At 41.0% G+C, this 22,877-nt stretch overlaps 2 protein-coding genes across 7 annotated transcripts in view; one reads left to right on the forward strand and one right to left on the reverse strand.

Moving 5' to 3' along the window:
* prkcab (protein kinase C, alpha, b) overlaps window positions 1-17,727 on the reverse strand; it is an 88,115-nt gene extending 70,388 nt beyond the window's left edge. For 2 of the 3 annotated variants that reach the window (XM_029436815.1, XM_029436816.1), the window contains exons 1-2: window positions 17,561-17,727; window positions 17,230-17,261 (exon numbers count right to left, since the gene is read on the reverse strand). In XM_029436815.1, the coding sequence (XP_029292675.1) occupies window positions 17,230-17,261; window positions 17,561-17,727 (199 nt within the window). Of the gene's footprint in view, window positions 1-11,136; window positions 11,471-17,229; window positions 17,262-17,560 lie in introns of those variants that run through there. The other variant, XM_029436817.1, reaches the window with a different exon arrangement.
* LOC115011650 (uncharacterized) lies at window positions 15,141-21,427 on the forward strand. 4 transcript variants are annotated; one of them, XM_029436828.1, is made up of 6 exons: window positions 15,141-15,267; window positions 15,373-15,431; window positions 15,520-15,999; window positions 16,036-16,170; window positions 20,622-21,163; window positions 21,348-21,427. In XM_029436828.1, exons 1-5 carry the CDS (start codon window positions 15,245-15,247, stop codon window positions 20,843-20,845), a joined length of 921 nt encoding a protein of 306 aa, XP_029292688.1. In that variant the 5' UTR covers window positions 15,141-15,244; the 3' UTR covers window positions 20,846-21,163; window positions 21,348-21,427. The 4 variants fall into 4 exon arrangements, 3 of the variants coding, with proteins under 3 accessions (XP_029292688.1, XP_029292689.1, XP_029292687.1); XM_029436829.1 differs by having other exon boundaries at window positions 16,090-16,170; XM_029436827.1 differs by having other exon boundaries at window positions 15,520-16,170.
* Window positions 21,428-22,877: the final 1,450 nt, after the last annotated feature.

Below are 22,877 nucleotides of genomic sequence, written 5' to 3' on the forward strand. Positions count from 1 at the left end.
TGCACTAAATAACTCATGACCTTTTACTGTGCAAACAGGACTATATGTCTGTGTTACTGGAAATGCACGAGGTTTCCATCTTAACATACAGCCATCTCAAGAAGTCCTGTGAGCTGTATCCCTTTTATCCTGTCGCACAGGTTGAATGCATGATTTGATGATATTAGACTAGCAGGGAAATAAAATGCACATCTATATATTTGGTCAAGGTGTTTAAGTAAGTAAGTGTATTTGAGTTTTTTTTGCAAAAGTATCTTTCAAGAATGCAACAATAGAAGTCTACAGTTATGCTAGCAGCTCTGTGAGATACAGTTAGTGCTAACGTCAGCATGCGAACAAGCTCACAATTCAATGCTAACATGCTGAGGTTACGGAAGTATAATATGTACCATGTTTGTCATCTTAGTTCAGCATGTTAGCATGCTAACATTTGCTAATTCGTACAAAAGTACAGCTGAGGGATTATGGTGTTGTCAAAACCAAAGAATTGGACACATTTTAGTTTCGACCTGATGATGCTGCATCAAAGATGAAAAGGGGTATCAAAGTTGTTACAATTAGTCTTGAGGGAGAGATCAAAGTCTTTACCCAATTTCATGGCAATCCATTTCGTAGATGTTGACTGGATAAGAAGCAGGGCTCATCCTCTGGGGACCATGATTATCTGCACAAAACGCAATGCAGATCCATTGAACAGTTGTTGAGATATTTCCGTCTGGACCAGAGTGGTGAAAAAAGAGACAAAGGAGCTTGTAGGACGAGTGGTTTTGAGCCTCACACCCTTCTCTTCATTTTAACTGTTCTCTACACTGGGGTGATTTAGCTGGCCCATTGAATACGTCTGTGGTTAACCTCACTTTCAGATACAATTACGCCCACTGCTTTCCCTCCTGTCTCTGCCACTGTGTTTCTTACCAGCCCTCTCTGGCTCAACGTGAAGAGCAGCTCTTTCAGATGGAGGCCTCATTTTTTACTCAATAGCTTCCACTGCCACACTGTTGTGTGAAATGTGCTCTGTACGTGTAGCCGGCCCGGGATAAAAGCGCTGTTGACACAGTCCGAACCGACTAGTTGAGGCTACTGTGTCTGTCTGACATTCAGTTGGCATTACAGAGCCTGCAATGGTGTCACAGGGACAACGTGCTATTGTAATATCTGCTCGATAGAAACAGGCCGCAGTGTGTTCAGTATATAGGTGTGTGTGTGTGTACAGTGAGTGAGTAGGTGTGAGCAGTCCTGCTGTGTGTTACCATGTGGGTTGTGGTTGATGTATGGCTTACTATTCCTGCTCTGCAGAAAGATTTGTTGGTCATTCTGCAGCTGCAGAATCTGTTATTACTCACACAAAATACACGTAGGCCTACGTCAGCTGGTCTGAAGAAGCTCAAAATGTCACTTGTGTGGAAGTGCTAAAACATTAAACGTAAGGGATCTACAGTGTGTAGAATTTTTCCATGTTTTATTTGGTGGTGATAGCCTAGTGGTACGCCTTCCAAACCAGAAGGTTGCAAGGTACTTAACCCTGAGTTGCTCCAGGAGGACTGTCCCTGTAGTTAGTTCACTGTAAGTCGCTCTGGATAAGAGCGTCTGCTAAATGACCTGTAATGTAATGTAATATAATTTGATTTTGGTTTTTTTCGTGGTTTTTGGATGTGCGTGACAACTATGTTTTGTTTCTACATCAGCTGGACCATATGTTCATGCAAGATAAATACACACTATAGAATTAACACACATTTTAAACGTACCAGAGATGAAACTTTATAATGAATCAACAGCAAATTAATAATTCTAAATAAGTGTAAATATGTGCTTGTTGTCTCTTTGATAGTAACTGGATATCTTTGGGTTTGGGTGTGTTTGATCGGAATAAACAGGTAATTTAAATGTCAGCTTAGACTCGTGGAATCGTGTCGACACAATGCACACAATGGCAAAGTGGCAACTTAATTGATAATAAAAGTGTTAGTTGCAGTTGTACTCTACAGAATTGTCTGTACTTCCCTGGTGCATCTGATGTTTTATTCAGTTAGATGTTTATCTGGCAAATTTTTTTTTCTTTTGGTTCAATTCTTCTTTCATTTCATTTGGTTGTGCATTTCCTTGTTATTATCATATTATTTACGATCGCTTTATTTCAGAGGGTTCACTCACTATATACTATGTACTCTATATGGATCAGTATGTACAGTATGACAGCACCAGACATACATTTGTTTGTAATAATCGTTACCTTGGTAGCTGACAAAATATGACCCGTGAAGAGAAGCTGTCTTGTATTTCGCTGATACTTTGCATGCAGAAAAAGAATGCATAGATACAATAAAGGTAATAGGAGACTGATCAAAGGTCAACAAGCCGTAAACTGAGCTTCACCTTCTCTTTCACCCTTTTAGTAGGCTTGCCAGCAACAGTTCTCAAGATCCCTAAGGATGCATAACAACTGCGCTCTCTTGCTTCAGCATTAGCATTTCCTCCCTCTGGCTTGAATACTGAACTAGCAGAGAGATTTGTCACCATTTTGCAAATGCATCATGTTTATACTGTATATCCTAGTTGTAGATAGTATGTATAGAGAGATAGAGTAACAACTTGCTAAAAGTCACTGGTGACAAGAGAAAATTAGATATTTTTTCTATGCTTTTATGCTTTGTTGGCCATATTTCTGTTTTCATAAAGTAATTAAAGTCCTCAGGATCTATTGCTACAGTGCAGGCTTTCAGATTTTAAAACAAAACGTCCTCAAACCCACACACATCCTTAAGGGCAGCAAGGATAATAATTTCATTTAGTTATTAAGCTCTAAGCCTAATTAATAAACAGTTTTAGTCTAATCAAGTAATATTGTGGCTTTCGCTCAGTATTCCGTTTCTCTGTTTGCAGTATGAGATGATGTAGACAAAGCATCTCTGAATCAGTTAAAGAAAGGGAAGTTGCAAACTCTGAAACACAAACAACAGAAGCACAGAATCTAAGAAATACTCTCCCTAGTAATTTCATCCGTGGGACCCCGGACACAATAAACGCAGATCAAAAAGATAAAATTCCTTCCATTCAACCATACAAGATGCCAAAAAAAACATGATAGGAAAGCACTGATTCTCCCCTGTGGTGCCTGTTGCTATATTTGCCCTGAGCGGAGCAGGGAGGCTGGGAAAGACGAAGAGGAGACACAAGCATGACACCTTCAATTAGAGACTGGGACTTGATAGTCTCCGTCTCCTGTCCTCCCTCATCTCCTTCCTGACAAGAGCGAACAAGGTGAGAATACTGCAGATGGAGCGCCGGTGAATGTTTTTCCATGTATGTAAGAAAAACAGGCAATAAAGGAGAGGTTTCCATGTGCATTGATGTGTTCAGAAAAGTAGCTGAGTCTACACAAATTCCTTCTTTAATACAAGCTTTTAAGCTTTTAATGTGTAAAAGAGAGCTCATACTAACCAGAAGTTCACCTTCAAAGCAGCTTTCTAGCACATTAACTGCCTGCCAAAAAGACATAGGCCTACATCTGATATCCCACTTAACTATTGTGTGTGTGAGAGAGTAGGCTACTTTACTGTAGGTGTGTTTTGTTCCCTTTAATGTCTGCCTAGAGTATTTTCTGGAAATATCAATAGCAGAGAGTTTTAGTTATTATTACAGTATATCATCAGCTTGCAGTTGTCCCATTCCCAGAAGCTACACGTCTATAAATATGGAAACTACTTAAGATGTGGTCAACCCAATAATAGCTAACCCAAGTCTACAACATACAAGATAAGTGATAAATACCCTTAAAAGCATACCCCGTTACTTAACAAAGCCAAATGTTTCATTTTGAGGAGAAATGACACACTAGCTACGGCTAGCTAACTGGTGAGCTAGCTTTAGCTAAAGCTAATTTACCCACTTTCTCCAGGAATTGGAAAATCTATTTTGATACTCCAACATCTTAATAATTGAGCTTGTTCTGACTGGTGCTAAATGTTGGATCATAGTAGATCAAATGTAAAAACCAATTCAGCATAAAAAGGCATAAAATAAAGGTTTTACAACTATCTTTTTCGCAGCTTTGCTAAGAGCCTTCAAAATTCAGCATACTATACTCATTAACATTTCCAAACACTATCTGCTCAGTGTTGACTGTGACCTTATGCATAAGTACAAATTTGCATATTTTAATTTGTTTACAGCATGGAATCTGTTTCTGGTGGTAAATACGTTGACAGATGGGCAGTCAGGTAAAAAGAGAGCGAGGTGTGAGGATGACTAAGAGCTGCGCTGTAGTCTCTTACTGGGTGACCCTCAAACTGCACAACACACACACACACACACTGCACCCCAGGAGCAGGAAGGAACACACGCTTCAGAAAACTGGCACACACATTTTCTAACCCTCTGCCTCTCCCTCACTCCCTTTGTCTCCCTGCATCTTTGTCCTTGCATAGAAATAGCTAAAATATTACTGTGAGGCTGGGAAAGTCCCACGTGTCCATCTCAGCCACGCACTCCCTGCATTTCCTTTTAGTTACCTTTTATCTGCAGCTTATGAATTTACTTTACAGTAGGCTACAGTTCAAGTATTAGGCTGACAGCTTTATCAAAACTGACTTCAAATAACAATAACAGGAAAATTAGAATTTTAAAAATAGACAGTCATTTAATACAGTAGTTGATCGACAGAATGAATTGGCCATTATTTTAATCATTGTTTCAGTAAATTTTTAAAGCAATATGCCGCGTAATATACATGTGCAGATTTGCTGCTTTTCTTTGTGAAAGTGAACTATCTTTTGACATTTATTATATTTTGTTTATACATATTTGTTTACATTCTATAAACAAAATGATTAATTGAATAATAGAGAAAAAAAAGCAATTAATCGACATAGTACCTTATAAACCAACTAGAGCATTGCGCTCCCAGACTGCAGGTTTACTTGTAGTTCCTAGAGTATCTAAGAGTACAATGGGAGCCAGAGCCTTCAGCTATCAAGCTCCTCTCCAGTGGAACCAGCTTCCAGTTTGTGTTCGGGAGGCAGGCACACTCTCCACATTTAAGAGTAGGCTAAAGACTTTCCTTTTTGATAAAGCTTATAGTTAGGGCTGGCTCAGGTTTGCCCTGGAGCCCCTAGTTATGCTGCTATAGGCTTAGACTGCCGGGGGACACTTCCCTGCTCTCCTCCTTCTCTTCCTCTCTCCTCCCCTCCCTCTCTTCTTCTCCCTCTCTATCTGTATGCATTTATGTAAATGTATGTTACTAACTCATCATCCAGGGCATCATCCCCGGAGTTTCTGTGTCTCATGTGGCAGGTTGCCACTGATAAAGTTTACATCAGGATCAGGAATCGTGGCTGTGCCTGCTGCCCTGGTCCTGCTGGACACCGGGAAGCCTTTTTGACATTTTCCTGGATTCATCCAAACTTTTACTTTATTTGTACTATGTTGTTTATCCTGTACATACAACATCTATTGCACGACTGTCCGTCCTGGGAGAGGGATCCCTCCTCAGTTGCTCTCCCTGAGGTTTCTTCCATTTTTTCCCCCTTTAATTATGGGGTTTCTTTTAGGAAGTTTTTCCTTGTGCGATGCGAGGGTCTAAGGACAGAGGGTGTCGTAACCTGTACACTCTGTAAAGCACACTGAGACAAATGTATAATTTGTGATATTGGGCTATACAAATAAATTTGATTTGATTTGATTTGATTTGAATAATCGTTAGTTGCATCACTAACAGACGATCAGTGCAATGACGACAATGATGGTACAACTGAGTGCTGCAGAGGTTTGTTGATCAAACGTACTGAGGTTCTTGGTCAAATAAAGTCCACTCAGCATTGAAAAATAGGCGTGATAGCATTATATAATGGTTATTGATTTTCATCCCACTATGACCTTCTCCTATGATCTACAGCACAGATTATGTGCATATAGTAAGAGTGTGAATATGAGATCTTGGAGAGGAGTACCAAATGAAAACCAGACTCCCATCTTAGTTTTTTGCTCTTTTGTCCTTGGATTCTTGAGCGTCATACCTGATGATACTTCCCTGTTACACACACGCTATAAATCACACGCCCAGCGAGAAAGGAATCCTCCTGAGTGCACATTGTGCTCACCCTATGTGGGTCAAGGCTGATACCTCTGACTTAAACCATTCCCAAAATAGCCGTGGATGTAATCACCGCAGAAATCATTAGGCACAGCTGGAGTGGAGTGACACGTAGTGTAGAGGTGAGCTCGAAATTCCTCCGGGGAGGGTGTCGCACTCACAAATACACACTTACGTTATAGATCCAGTCACCTTGAGTTTAAGAAAGGAACTAAGTTACACTGAACATATTATATGTTATCATGGCAACAGATGGTTTAGGTAGATAAGAAGAATAGACCATTAATGGGGTTAAACGTGTGACGCTGGAATGTAGGTCCTCTGTTCTATGTCGATGGTGTCTTCTTTTTATAAATCTTTGGTGCACCATCTATTATGGATGAAAGTTCAACATGCTGCCATCTTTCAACCAATAAAGCACTGCTGAGATAAAGCACTGGCTAAAAAAAAATGTTCTCTAAAAACACTTTCTGCTATCACTGTGTCAGTGTGTACATAGGTCAAAATGAATCCAAGATGCAGAGGCAAACTGTTGAGCATGAGCATTAACCGACCTAAAAAAACATACTGACACTATACTGGGAGGTACTTTTGTAACAGATGCTCCAACAGTGTGGTGGAAAGTTAACAGCACGTTTGAAGTAACACTCTAGCCGCCAGCCGGTTGGTACATCTTGTCACAAATCTCTTTTGTCTCTCCTCTTGGTGCCATTTCTTTTTAAACACGCAGATTCAATCACAGCTCTGTGACTGCTCCCGTAGCTCTCTATTGTTGTTCATGCAGACAGCAAAAACAAACGCACACATATATGTTTTTTGAGAACGCCATCACACACGTCCTTCCAATATCTTCCAGCCTTTCTCTCACCTCAGATTTCCTCGCTACTGCACTTTTGCCTTTGTTTTTTAAAACATAGTTTATGATGGAACAGCATGTGTCATCTTATGACACTGCATTGTGCCTCAGCAAAAACACACAGGCAGCTCCCTGACAATTAACTACCCACTCTCCGCTGAGTAATGTTGCCGCACCTCCAAAAAGACCCTTTTTTAATGTCACCAGATGACATTGTGTTATGCAAGCAAAACATTGTGACATGATCTGCTAAGACAGAAAATATTGCACTCGTGGCGGTCACTGCTGCACTGAGACTGGGGGCAAAATCTGTCGGGAATTGGCTATGAGATGGCCTCCTCCCTGTTTTTGTGCTCCGGGGTGCGATCACAAAGTGCGGCTGGTTTGGGATTTCATCACTTAATTTATATCTTGAGTTATAGTTCACAAACGTTCCACCCAGACGGGCTCACAAATGCATCATCACGGCTACTGAGACCCATTATGTTCCTATAAATTGAAGCTGAAGAGGTGATGCCAAGTTCCTGTGTTATGTTTTGGGTTTTTGTTAAAGGGTAGTGCTAAGCATGGGGTATTTGCAGAAATTTGGCAGTGAGGGCAAAGCACTGTTACTATGGTAACCTTGGCACACCATGCTGGCAAGAGTTTACAGTTGCTATTGAAGATGATGAATATACAGAACTTATGCTGTTAATCGAAATTATTTTGTAAGAGGGGACGCAGGGCAGGTTTGGTGTGTGAGAAGCTACTGAGTGGTTTCTGGGAACTGGTCACTGCACATACAAACATTAACAAGGTGCAAGAAATATTGGATCGTAAAATATACTTCCCTAGTCCACGGGAGGCCCAACAGTCGGGCAGGGGGGGACTTTAAACAATGCATATTAATACAAATAACCCTATATAAATCATAATAATAGGACACACATACTGAGAAAAATAAAACACTGTTGAAATGGTCTGCTGATTCACATGTTCCTCCGTTACACACACTATACCTGACTTTTAGTATAGATGACACATCTGGCAGCTCATCTAATCTGTGCATCGCCTTGTAACAGCAGGAATGCAGAAACATTTGAAAGATTTTCATGAAATTTCTGCTGCTTCACATTAAAAGCGCTCCACTGATGAAACATAAACAGGGTAGCTTCCATTGTGAAGCAGTCACAGGAAACACACCATATCTGTCACAGCTATCCTTCATCAAAAAAGACCATTCAGAATTCAAAAACAGTCATTTATGGCATTATGGTGGACCCACAGTAATGGGCAGTATACGGCACAAGCTTCTTGCCTTAACATCGAGTACCTCTGTATCCAACACTAAAACATTTCCTCTCTACTTCCCATCACCGTCAATCCTCTCTTCTCCTCCTCAGCCCCTCTTGGCAGTGTGGAGTTTTAAATGAGAGCTCTTTGTCTAGCACCCAGACTGTGGCAATCCCCTTATGTTGACACATAGCAAGGTCTTGTGTTGCTCTGTCTTTAGGGTAGTGCTAACTGGCACACTGATCAAAAACCCTTTCGGGCACGGGCTGTTAAGGTTCTACGATTCAATTTGACAAGCTACCAATGTAGACAAAGAAGAGCGAGAGCCAATACTTCTTGACAGGGTGCAACTTTGGTGGCCTTTGAAGCACACAGGCGGTGCCGAGGAATTGCTGAGATCGACTCAGTATTTTTCATCTATACTGTATGTACTGAAAATCATGCGTGTAGTTTTGTATGTTCTGTTTCAGTCTGTTGAACATACAGTCAGTAAGTCAGACCAAGAGGAGCTGGAATAACCATGCGATCTGATAACATAAAACACACATCAGAGAAGCTGTTATCATCATAACCAAATGGAAATGTTGTTGCTACAGTAGTGTTGCGTGAGGAAGTGGACAGGGAGGGAAGGGAGACAGAGAAGAGGAGGGAAGCAACACTCAATAGTAAAAAGGGACATTTTGAATCAGAGGCAGAATTACACATAATTATCCCGGCCAGCAAAGCTTCCACTCTTGGTGTAATTAATGCCGTTCAGCTGGGAGAGAGGGTTTTAAACCGTCGATATATTTCAGAACGTTTCAGTGATTTCTCCACATTCAACAAGCCTACTGTATATTAATGAGTACCTCCCGAGCAGATATTTCTTAGACTCAATGCTAAGCTTAATAACTTTCATGAGATATTCAAAATAAAGTTGTGAAAAGGACTGCTGCGGGATTCACGTATTGCTTTTACTGTACTTCGTCTAATTCAAAATACTATACAGGGTTTATCGGTTGAGAATATGGATTGATTTAGCATTTGACTTCCTCGTTCTTCCAGGTTCTGATCATCACGCTGGCTGTAATTGCTTTTGAACCACTATTCAGATAATTCAAGGTTTGAGAGCGAGTGTCAATCGTATTCAGAGTTACTTCAAGTCCTAGTATTTTTTTCTTAGCACTGGTGAGTTTTTTGTTTATAGAGTTTACCTTATAATAAACACACTTGAGTGATTAAATAAAGAAATAATGAGATTCGCTTTTAAATGAATGATTTCACTATATTATATATTTCCTACAAATGTGGTAAATAGTCAAGTACTAAAAAGCTACAAGGTGTAGATCTGTTTTGTAAGATTTAATGAAACATATCCAAGCCATTTTAACACTCAAAGCAGAGTAGAGCAGGAGGACCCTTCACATCTCAACTGCGCCACTTGAGAGGAGCTGCGCTGCATCTCGCCGTTGTGGAAGAAGTTATTGTTTTGCGGATCCCCATCAGGAGTTCAGCAGCTCTCGCTCTCATGTTCCAAAACCCCCTCACTTCTGCTCCCTGATTGGTTAATGAGGTCCACAGCTCCGTTCTGAGCGGAGGAAGTGATTGGCTCTACGCCTACGCTGCCAGTAGGGTCCAGTGACAATCTATTTGGAGCCATGTGTCAGCATCTCGTCATGCTAACAGACATATACATGATGTCGCCTACGGGGGTAACACATGTCCCAGAGAGTGGTGGAGCAGCCTACACCAAACGCCCTCATCTGTGCGCACGATAAAGATCTCATCATTATCACTTGAGGAGAATTAACAGTCACTGGTTTGGTAAATGAGAGTAGGCATATTGGCTGCATTTGCAGATATATTTCCAACACAACAACAAACTAGGCTGGTTACAGTAACGGAGATGTCACCATGGAAGCAAAGAGCGGACTTAAGAAGAAACAAAAACAACATGGAGATGATTCAGGCCAACAGCATAGTGAGCAAACAGACAGAAAACATCTTGAGCAAAATACTGGCTCTCTACAAGGGATGACTTTTTGGAAGAAGGTTTCAATACATATGCACTGTCAAAGACTTCTGATTCATTTGTCTACACACCCTCACCTCATTACATTACGGGACTATGAAAGAAAATAAAAACAAATGTTCTATGATCTACTCCTGTGTCCCTGTGTTAACTGTTACGTTATCTCTTTGTACTGTATGTACCCAGAACATGTAAAAAAAAAACATATTCACTCATCTAAAAGTATCGTCTTCCTGCTGACAACATGGGTGGAGGAGGTGTGGGGTGGAGGCCTCCAGTCATCTACAGCTTTGTATTCGCTTAGCAATCTGAATGATCTGATGAATGTTATATTGCTCTATTAATTAAACCCTGCCCACATATTTTGTTCCACTCAGAAAAACATAACAGTACAGAAGATAAAGGCGATTTAACCCACATTTCAGTGACTATAATCAATATTATATACTTTAAATATCAAATGGCAATATGAAAGAGGTCGCTCGTGGTGATAAACCTCTCAGCTTTAAGGAGCTTTATAGTGAGTTTCAGCTTATTGGTTAGCTATCTGGTCACAACATTACTGTTTTTGGTTCAATCTCACAGTATTGTTTTCAGCGAAAAAGCTAAAAAAAAAAAAATTGTGCGTCAGAGCTACAAAAGAGAGAATATCTCATTTACATTCATCAGATGACCAGAAACATGACTCCACATGAATGACAATGTTGCTGCTGAATGCATTGATAAGCAACTGTTTTCTGACAAGTTCACCATATCAATATAATGCTCACAACTTCCGCTGTCCGCAGTGGCCAAAATAAAGTCGGTTATAGCAGGCTTAACCCGACAGTCTGTGATATTAATACTTAGATGTAACTTGGCCACCGTTTACAGCCTGTTTTGTCATCACCTAGACATAATACTCACCACTGTTTTCACTCTGCTCTTTTTCCTCTGCTCTGAGTAGTCACACTGTTTGCTTCATCTTTGCCAATAATCTGCAGCAAGAAGCCAGAATGTGTAAAAGACCTCTTGAACTTCATTATCTATCACACTTCCTCCCATTCAATTGCAAATCCTCCTGTTTTTATGTAGTCTTGTAAGTATGCGTTCACCTTTGCCTCCTCCTCAGTTTCTTTCCACACTCTCTACATTGTTACATCCTCTGCTTTTTCTTCTTCTTCTACTTCCAATCGCCTCTCCCTCCACCTCTCGCCTTTCTTGCGTCCAGACGTAGCGCTCTCCTCGCAGCAATGGCTTCTCAACTCTCCAGATGGCACAGTCATTTCCACAGACGCTGCATTTCAAAGGCTAGGGAGGAGGGGAAGGCAAGGAGGGGGGAGAGCAGAGCATCCAACACTGAAACACACTCACACACACTCTCTCACACCACTCATTCTGTGACATTTTGTGTTTTCCTGTGGGAATTAATAGGTCAGACGTGAAATTTAACTAATTAAAAAATTCTGTCATATTTCTTTTTATATATTTTGATAGGATTCGTCCATTGTTGATGTGTCATTCTTTCTCAGGTCGAAAACTGAATTAAAATTGAACTTGCAATATACGTAGACACGTGGAGCTGCAAGTGTTGAGCGCATATCCATGCCATGCGTAAATGTAAGAAAACAGCCTATAATTTATTCCTGCATCATTTGATCTCAGTGAATACACTCATCAAATCACACTGGGGATTCCTATAAGGTGTGTCCACCTAATGGTTCCATTATGAATCATTTCCATTTACGATATTACTGTAATACGTTTCATTCTGTGCTAACGGGGGGCACTTCTAAATTTAAATAAAATTTTAAAATGTTCATGCCAATCTTTTCCAAATTTGAATTCTTCACAAGAAGTTGTGGTTAATTGGTTTTATATATAGACTTAAATCTTATAACATAGCCTACAGTATAATAAACAGACTTATCTCACTGGAAAGCCCAGTTTTGTGTTTTTCAGGGATTTTTTTTACAGTTGTGAATAAAAAACACAAGCAACACAGAATTAAAGTGAGTGGGAATAAAAGAAAATACTGTACAAGAATCACAGCATGGGGGAGAAAATGAAAGGGTTGAGTGTGTAGTTGTATTGTGTGTATACATTAGGATAGAACTCAGCATGTCCATATGACAGGATGTATCACTTTTACAGATTCTCCACAGTGGACCGCGTCACAGCCAAAGAAAACCATCCACGTCTCTATAATGTCTAACCGATGTACTGTGTACGGTGCGTTGTAAGGTGGCTGTTGACAAGGATTTGTAATTATACGGTGAGTCACATCTTGTTGACTGGAAATAAATGTAAATGTAAAACAATTCCAAGAAAATGGCAGTAAATGGGAGGCTACTGAACAAAAGGAATTAAGTAATATGGTCTTGGCTATTAAGTGATTCTAAAACATGCATGTTACATCCCTCATCCTAGAGAACCACACAACCTGTGTTACCTTTAACAATACAAAGGTAGACCGCAGTCTCCAACCTGGGAGCAGCAGGGGCTCTGTCCTCCACCCACACAGGGATCCCTTAGCTCTACTGTGGACCGCACTCTACTGCTCACTGTTGCATGGTGGAGGTGGGTGATCACTGGAGAATAAACAAAAATGCCACTATTTGGTGGTTGTTTTAATGCACAGCAAGATGCTCCAGACCGTCCTTAATCTACCCACACCTTAGTAACAATAAACTGCCATGCAGGGAAATGGATATAGATGAATGATCACAGGAGCCACGGTTTCTCACTTTTCTAATAACTCTTATGTTCTGCTGGGGAGCTGCACCTCAAACATGCAACATTGTCACCTTGAGCAGCATGAAGGTATGACCGTATGAAGTATTTGACTTTGCATTCCAGCCTAGTAGTTCTCAAAGATTCCGTTCTTGAGCTTTATGTATGAATATTACGTTTGCATTCACAGAAGGAATATATATGCCTTGACTTAGAGTAGGGGTGTCAAACATACGGATGACTTTGCAAAGTGTAAAAATTACAGAGAAGACATTAACTGCAATTTTTTAATGTTTACATTTTATACATTTGCAAGGCAGGAGATAACTTAACCTTCTTCCTTAATAGTTCCCACTTTAGCTTGTATGGTGTGGTGTGTCAGGATTACTACACAGATGTGGAAATTAATGTAAATTTAAAATGACTTCTAGATCTTGACGAGTTGTTTTGATCATAAAGTAAATTACTATATTGTTCAGTTACAGCTACCTGTGACTAAATGTGCCTTTGTAGATACACTGTGATCTGTAAGGTGTAATGCACGTGTAAATGATAAACTGAGGCATAATATTGTTGAAATTGCACTTATCTTTCTTAAGAAATTTCAGGTTGTTCATAATGTTTTGTAAAAGGATAGTTCATTAAATGTGATCATTTTCAGAATGTACTTTTTTGCACCAAAACAAAGGGAAACATTTGGAGTTGTCGTTATTTATAAGTTATTATGCTATGATTTTACTGCTCTGGCCCACTTGAGATCACATTGGGCTGTATCTGTCTTATGGATACACATATTAACAATCCTATATCTCGAGTCTTAATAGTGTGATCAAGACTTGCAAAAGCCATTAAGCATCCATTCCATGAAGAAAAGAGAAGTTCATACACCAAGGCCTTCAGGGATTATCCCACTATATGGTTTGCAAAAAGCAATGCATTCCTTATGTACACTGTACAAGAAAAACATTCAACATCCTGTCTGCATCCAAGAACATGCATCCGTCAGCCCACTCCCATGATGCATCAATGGTCAAGCTCCCCCGTCAGACAGTTAAGCCCCTGTACTCATGAAGAATCTAAAATATTTAGAATAAAAAAAAAGCAACATGAAGTGTACACTCTAGGCAATGTAATCACTTGTATACATGCATGGAAACATGCACAGCATACTGAGAGCATGAGCACAACATATGGAGTCATAGTCCCATGTAAAAGACATACGTGTCCATATGGATATAGGACATAAGGTAGACACTGTTTCAGCAAAGAGTTAATTAAACTCACAGATCTTCTCACTACAACATCACTCTGTTACATGACCCTACACAATGACAGTAGTTGGCACGAGAACAATACACATGCCAGTAAAGTTGGTGCAAAGATAGGTCTATTGTCTTTATGTTGTCAGTTTATCATCATAGTGTTGTTTAGAAAGTACATACTTTCCCTTCTGTTTCCACACATTCCACTCAGTATAATGTTGAGATGACCACCTTCTAAATGCACAGCAGCTCTACAGACTGGGCCCTCCCGACACTGATGATCAAGCCTTTTTCAATACCTGGTAGTTCATACTTTAAACTCAATCGTAGTAATCTTGTCACAGGCAAAGCATGTGAAAATAGAGCCATGCTTTTTTTTATGCATTCAAATAAATGACATACAATTTCTCGATCCAATATTTCCTAATTTATTTTACAATATATTTGTTGTTCCAATTTCATGAAAAGGCGCCTTATCAGTGATCTAACCTTAATTTCACCTCAGTATTCCCCACTATAACTCGTCCCACTGTTTTCCTACTTCGTCTCCCTCAGTCCTAGATCTTTCCTTTGCCTTTCTCCTCTTTGGCTGCCACAGTATCAGATATCCAGGGGCAAATGTTACACTAGCAAAGATGGTGGCAACAGAGTGTTGGTTTCAGGGCACCTGTGGCACCCTGACTCCATGCAGAAGCATTAAGTGAGAATCTACTACGACCTTTTGACAGTTACCATGTGCAAAAAGTGTTCTTCAAAAAAGCTAAATTAGTAAACACTACAGTCTAACAAAGAGTTAACAAGGGTGACTTTCACACTGAGACAGTAGGTGGTGTTGTCCAGCTGCCACACCTGTTAACGATCTGGACACTGATTGTTCTGGGAGCAGCTGTTGCCAATTGGCTTCGTTAAGTGAACACTGGATATAAAAGAGACGCAGAGGAAGTTCTAGATAGGTTACGCTCAAGTCCAGTTAGACTCAGTGAGCTGCTTGTCTCGAATCATAGTCTCTGAAGAGAACGGGGTGCTGCTTTTCCACAGTCATGACTCTTGGACTTCTTCTGCGGTAAATTTAATTGAAGTTGAGCATTTCATTGCACTTTATTTGTTTCAATTACCTTTTTTAACAGCCATTTTAATCAAATGTTTGTCCTTTACTGGCCTCTTGCAGCGTCTCCTGGATTTGTTTTTTGCTGTCTGAATGCAGTGCTGGATTGCCAGCTCTAAGATGTAATGACTTTCTAAATGAATTACCACATTTGGCCTGAGGTGTGTGTGTTTTTGTGTGCGTATATATTTATTTTAATTGTCTTTACAGCTCCATATCCATATAATGCTGACGTGCATAACATTGGTGATGATGGAGAAGATCACTTGCTGAACTTGGATGAGATTGACTTGCAGGCTTCAGATGACCAAGCTACTACGCCCATATACACAAACTACATGACGCCTGCAGTTGAGCAATGGTCAGGTTCACCCCAAGAGAACATGCCTCATACAGCTCGTGCTCATGAGGTAGAAGGACTTATTAATGCTGGTTCAAGAGACTGGGGCCAGGAAAACGCTCACATTCCACTCATATTTCCTTTAAACCAAAACTACCAGCTGAGTAATCCAGTGATGCTAAGCCATGTCCAAGCTCAACTAAGTCACCGTATGCCTGCAGCTCCAGCTAATATACTTGCTCTTCAGGCTAATAGAGCTGCCTATGAGCCTGCATCTTCAACCACCTCTCCACCCACAAAGTCTCCCAGCTTTGCGTCTTGGCAGCCTGAGCCAAATAACCAAGGTTATGGTGTAGCTGGCCACTCTGGTGTAGCTGGCCACTCTGGTGTAGCTGGCCACTCTGGTGTAGCTGGCCACTCTGGTGTAGCTGGCCACTCTGGTGTAGCTGGCCACTCTGGTGTAGCTGGCCACTCTGGTGTAGCTGGCCACTCTGGTGATGGTTCCCCAAACCAGGGCTCAAACTCTGGCTCCAGTGGAGGTGGCTTCAGGAATGTCCCTCAACTAATCTTTGAAGGAAGTCTTTAAATACCCATCTGAGAGAACTGGGCCTTCCAATACAGCAGGAGAGGATGGCCAAGCTAATTCCATGGGGTCTGCAACTGGCTACGTCTCAACACCAGGGGGACCCTCATTCCCCAGTTACCAAATGAATGTAGGAGCCAAGCCTGTCTATCCATCTTGGATGGGAAGACCCTTTTCTAGCTTCTCTGGAGGAGAGCGCCTTAACTTGGATCAAAGTGACTACCAGCCACGTGATGAATGGATGCAAAGAGTTGTGGTTAACCAGCAACTGAGTGAACCGCTGACTCCTCCAAAATATATTGTCCAGTCCAGAAATGGCTACCAGCGAGCCAGGTATCTCCACACCAATACCAAGTACTCTCCAGAATTTCCCCATCCTGTGCCCCAAAGGTCAAAGGGTTTCAAAGGTCAACCAGCTGCCCCTAGGTTCTAAAGAACCCTCAAAGGTATGTCCACTACTTGACAGTTAATTATCCTAAATGCTTGTTTGAAACAATGCCTGATCAAAGTTGGTCTTCCAGCACCAAATGGTAACAACATGGATATTGTGTCAGTTGCAGGGAAATGTTTCAATCAACATTGTAAAAGTAACTGCCCAGCAAATGTTAACCCCTGCTTTCTTCCTTGCAGAATGATGTGACCTCCTGAAGAAACAAATAAAGCTTTTGCAATTTAAACAATTTGCTGTGTAGCCTTTTATTTCAATGTGACTAGATGTGTAACTTCCACAGTATTTGTTCATGGAGCCACTTGACAACACACTTTCAAATGCTTGAATTGAGGTTTAGCCAAGTGAAAAGACTTAAACTGAATAAGATGACAACTGTTAAAGAACACTGACGCCCAACTTTTCTGCCTTTTCAGTATGATTGACTGAGCTTAACAGTGACGCTGGGCTTCTCTTTGGTCACTCAATGGTAACGTCGGTCTACACTATCTTTATGCCACTGACTCTGTGTAACAAATTCACCAATATACACGCATGCAAGTAGTTTACCTTGGCATTGAAATCCTTGCTTCCCAAATCCCCTGCAACAAAAAATCATAAGTGGTGGTTAGGGTGGCTTTGATTTTACACAGCAAGGGCTAATCAAATTTCACACTTTTGCTATTTACTAATTAGCTGCAAGTGTGCAGTGCACTAAAATGTCCTTGTCGCTATGGAAATGGCGAACGCACAAGTATCTGCAAACGCATTTAGGCTTTAATGTAAACATATTAAACTAGTTAAAGAACTACAAAAGCATTGCTGAAGTTCAACATTCATGAAAAACTACACTCAAAAGTGAATAAGGGGCTGACACAGGGTATGCATTAGGAATGCTTACCATATGAAGTCTGTACAATGGCTGCAGAACGTCGGCTGCTTGAAAAACCTCGCAGTAAATTTGTGGTTTTTCACTTCATGCACATTTTTCTGCCTCAAAGCACCTTTGCGGGCAAATCGGTTGCCAACCCCAGCTGAGTCACTATAATGTAAAAGATGGTCCGCCATAATGGGTGCAAACTACACCGCAACAACTTCGTGTTGTCCCGACCGATTTCTGTGAGGTCCTTGTCTCGTCACAGCTCTTGACTAGAGGTGCTGTCTCTGTTGGAGGAGCTGCTGCTGACAGACCGCACGCCTCCCCTCTGACTGCACTACAGCTGAGCGCTTCTTTTTCATTCAAAGTGACGTCAGTGAACACTGCCTTCACGTGCTGTGGGAATATTTCCCTTCAATTTCAACGCACAATTAACCACAAGAATTTATAAATGCTGGGTTGCCTGCACACATACAACTAACGTCATGTCATTTAAGTATGTGTACTAGTTCAGGCTATTTTATTAGGTAGGCTATTGTATGTAAACAAAACAAAATGTATACAAATGTACATAGGCTATATATATTTTTCAATGAGGAATTAACCAAGGCGGCATGTCCCTCCATCCGTTGCTGACCATCCAACAAAGAAAGTGTTGTACGCCATCGTGTGGACTTGCAATACATTGCAGGATTTAATTATGCTGAAAACAATGCCAGGTATCAGAGACGGCAGAGAAGCAACTTTCCCTGATGTTCCACCTTATTTATCTACATTTAATATTGCTCGGGCTGAGTTGAGTCTATTTTCAGTTTAAATGGGGCCAAATTAAAAAGCTATTCTATTGAACTTGGAATAAAAACAGTGTGTAAACTCAATCAATATGCTGACTTAAAACATGAGAAATTGAACGGCAATCAAAAACTAACTCCAAAAAGAGATAATTGGGGAAAGTGACAGTGGCGCAAATTTATTTTAGTTCACCCCTCTCCTTTCCTCCACTCTGTCTCCGACTGTAGGTGTGTGTCGCCGCCCCTCGCGAAGTACAGCGGAGGAGGGAATGTGAATGGCAAAGCAAAAAAAAAAAACTAATTTTTTTTATTACATTTTTTTTTCAAATTGCTTTATCTACAAACAATTTCGCGACCCCCTGTTGAAGACCTATGCTCTAGGCAATGTAATCACTTGTATACATGCATGAAAACATGCACAGCATACTGAGAGCATGAGCACAACATATGGAGTCATAGTCCCATGTAAAAGACATACGTGTCCATATGGATATAGGACATAAGGTAGACACTGTTTCAGCAAAGAGTTAATTAAACTCACAGATCTTCTCACTACAACATCACTCTGTTACATGACCCTACACAATGACAGTAGTTGGCACGAGAACAATACACATGCCAGTAAAGTTGGTGCAAAGATAGGTCTATTGTCTTTATGTTGTCAGTTTATCATCAGAGTGTTGTTTAGAAAGTACATACTTTCCCTTCTGTTTCCACACATTCCACTCAGTATAATGTTGAGATGACCACCTTCTAAATGCACAGCAGCTCTACAGACTGGGCCCTCCCGACACTGATGATCAAGCCTTTTTCAATACCTGGTAGTTCATACTTTAAACTCAATCGTAGTAATCTTGTCACAGGCAAAGCATGTGAAAATAGAGCCATGCTTTTTTTTATGCATTCAAATAAATGACATACAATTTCTCGATCCAATATTTCCTAATTTATTTTACAATATATTTGTTGTTCCAATTTCATGAAAAGGCGCCTTATCAGTGATCTAACCTTAATTTCACCTCAGTATTCCCCACTATAACTCGTCCCACTGTTTTCCTACTTCGTCTCCCTCAGTCCTAGATCTTTCCTTTGTCTTTCTCCTCTTTGGCTGCCACAGTATCAGATATCCAGGGGCAAATGTTACACTAGCAAAGATGGTGGCAACAGAGTGTTGGTTTCAGGGCAGCCTGTGGCACCCTGACTCCATGCAGAAGCATTAAGTGAGAATCTACTACGACCTTTTGACAGTTACCATGTGCAAATGATAAGTGTTCTTCAAAAAAGCTAAATCAGTAAACACTACAGTCTAACAAAGAGTTAACAAGGGTGACTTTCACACTGAGACAGTAGGTGGTGTTGTCCAGCTGCCACACCTGTTAACGATCTGGACACTGATTGCTCTGGGAGCAGCTGTTGCCAATTGGCTTCGTTAAGTGAACACTGGATATAAAAGAGACGCAGAGGAAGTTCTAGATAGGTTACGCTCAAGTCCAGTTAAACTCAGTGAGCTGCTTGTCTCGAATCATAGTCTCTGAAGAGAACGGGGTGCTGCTTTTCCACAGTCATGACTCTTGGACTTCTTCTGCGGTAACTTTAATTGAAGTTGAGCATTTCATTGCACATTATTTGTTTCAATTACCTTTTTAACAGCCATTTTAATCAAATGTTTGTCCTTTACTGGCCTCTTGCAGAGTCTCCTGGATTTGTTTTTTGCTGTCTGAATGCAGTGCTGGATTGCCAGCTCTAAGATGTAATGACTTTCTAAATGAATTACCACATTTGGCCTGAGGTGTGTGTGTTTTTGTGTGCGTATATATTTATTTTAATTGTCTTTACAGCGCCATATCCATATGCTGACGTGCATAACATTGGTGATGATGGAGAAGATCACTTGCTGAACTTGGATGAGATTGACTTGCAGGCTTCAGATGACCAAGCTACTACGCCCATATACACAAACTACATAACGCCTGCAGTTGAGCAATGGTCAGGTTCACCCCAAGAGAACATGCCTCATACAGCTCGTGCTCATGAGGTAGAAGGACTTATTAATGCTGGTTCAAGAGACTGGGGCCAGGAAAACGCTCACATTCCACTCATATTTCCTTTAAACCAAAATTACCAGCTGAGTAATCCAGCGACGCTCAGCTCAGCTCCAGCTAGTATACTTGCTCTTCAGGCTAATAAAGCTGCCTATGAGCCTGCACATTCAACCACCTCTCCACCCACAAAGTCTCCCAGCTTTGCATCTTGGCAGCCTGAGCCAGATAACCAAGGTTATGGTGTAGCTGGCCACTCTGGCGATGGTTCCCCAAACCAGGGCTCAAACTCTGGCTCCAGTGGAGGTGGCTTCAGCAATGTCCCTCAACTAATCTTTGAAGAAGTCTTTTTAAATACCCATCTGAGAGAACTGGGCCTTCCAATACAGCAGGAGAGGATGGCCAAGCTAATTCCATGGGGTCTGCAACTGGCTACGTCTCAACACAAGGGGGACCCTCATTCCCCAGTTACCAAATGAATGTAGGAGCCAAGCCTGTCTATCCATCTTGGATGGGAAGACCCTTTTCTAGCTTCTCTGGAGGAGAGCGCCTTAACTTGGATCAAAGAGACTACCAGCCACGTGATGAATGGATGCAAAGAGTTGTGGTTAACCAGCAACTGAGTGAACCGCTGACTCCTCCAAAATATATTGTCCAGTCCAGAAATGGCTACCAGCGAGCCAGGTATCTCCACACCAATACCAAGTACTCTCCAGAATTTCCCCATCCTGTGCCCCAAAGGTCAAAGGGTTTCAAAGGTCAACCAGCTGCCCCTAGGTTCTAAAGAACCCTCAAAGGTATGTCCACTACTTGACAGTTAATTATCCTAAATGCTTGTTTGAAACAATGCCTGATCAAAGTTGGTCTTCCAGCACCAAATGGTAACAACATGGATATTGTGTCAGTTGCAGGGAAATGTTTCAATCAACATTGTAAAAGTAACTGCCCAGCAAATGTTAACCCCTGCTTTCTTCCTTGCAGAATGATGTGACCTCCTGAAGAAAAAAATAAAGCTTTTGCAATTTAAACAATTTGCTGTGTAGCCTTTTATTTCAATGTGACTAGATGTGTAACTTCCACAGTATTTGTTCATGGAGCCACTTGACAACACACTTTCAAATGCTTGAATTGAGGTTTAGCCAAGTGAAAAGACTTAAACTGAATAAGATGACAACTGTTAAAGAACACTGACGCCCAACTTTTCTGTCTTTTCAGTATGATTGACTGAGCTTAACAGTGACGCTGGGCTTCTCTTTGGTCACTCAATGGTAACGTCGGTCTACACTATCTTTATGCCACTGACTCTGTAGTAACAAATTCACCAATATACACGCATGCAAGTAGTTTACCTTGGCATTGAAATCTTTGCTTCCCAAATCACAAGTGGTTGTAAGGTGGCTTTGAGTTGCCACAACATCTAATCAAATTTCAAAATGTTCAACTCTTAATTAGCTGCAAGTGTGCAGTGCACTAATGTCCTTGTAACTATGGAAACTACCTGCAAACACATTTAGGCTTTTAATGTGAACACATTAAACTTAAAGAACTACAAAAGCATTTGTAAAGTTCAACATTCATGAAAAACTGCACTCAAAAGTGAATAAGGGGCTGACACAGGTATGCATTAGGACTGCTTAACATATGAAGTCTGTACAATGGCTGCAGAACGTCGGCTGCTTGCAAAACCTCGCAGTAAATGTGTGGCTTTTCACTTAATGCATTTTTCTGCCTCAAAGCACCTTTGCGGTTAAATCGGTTGCCAACCCCAGCTGAGTCACTATAATGTAAAAGATGGTCCGCCATAATGGGTGCAAACTACACCGCAACAACTTCGTGTTGTCCCGACCGATTTCTGTGAGGTCCTTGTCTCGTCACAGCTCTTGACTAGAGGTGCTGTCTCTGTTGGAGGAGCTGCTGCTGACAGACCGCACGCCTCCCCTCTGACTGCACTACAGCTGAGCGCTTCTTTTTCATTCAAAGTGACGTCAGTGAACACTGCCTTCACGTGCTGTGGGAATATTTCCCTTCAATTTCAACGCGCAATTAACCACAAGAATTTATAAATGCTGGGTTGCCTGCACACATACAACTAACGTCATGTCATTTAAGTATGTGTACTAGTTCAGACTATTTTATTAGGTAGGCTATTGTATGTAAACAAAACAAAATGTATACAAATGTGTGTATATAGGCTATATATATTTTTCAATGAGGAATTAACCAAGGCGGCATGTCCCTCCATCCGTTGCTGACCATCCAACAAAGTGTTGTCCGCTATCGTGTGAACTTGCAATACATTGCAGGTTTAGATTATGCTGAAAATAATGCCAGGTATCAAAGAGACGGCAGAGAAGCAACTTTCCCTGATGTTCCACCTTATTTGTCTACATTTAATATTGCTCGGGCTGAGTTGAGTATTTTCAGTTTAAATGGGGCCAAATTAAAAAGCTATTCTATTGAACTTGGAATAAAAACAGTGTCGTCTCATTAAATACACTGCCGTAAAACTTG

Source organism: Cottoperca gobio, chromosome 8 (genome assembly GCF_900634415.1).
Source record: "Cottoperca gobio chromosome 8, fCotGob3.1, whole genome shotgun sequence".
In the NCBI taxonomy this organism is placed as follows: Eukaryota; Metazoa; Chordata; class Actinopteri; order Perciformes; family Bovichtidae; genus Cottoperca; species Cottoperca gobio.

Excerpts from the sequence above, each read along its gene's own strand:
- LOC115011650 (XM_029436827.1), top strand. The coding sequence starts at position 15,245 with ATGACTCTTGGACTTCTTCTGCG. Across the intron at positions 15,432-15,519 it reads TGGATTGCCAGCTCTAAGAT|CTCCATATCCATATAATGCT; the intron begins GTAATGACTTTC and ends TTGTCTTTACAG. Across the intron at positions 16,171-20,621 it reads TTCCCCAAACCAGGGCTCAA|ACTCTGGCGATGGTTCCCCA; the intron begins ACTCTGGCTCCA and ends GTGTAGCTGGCC.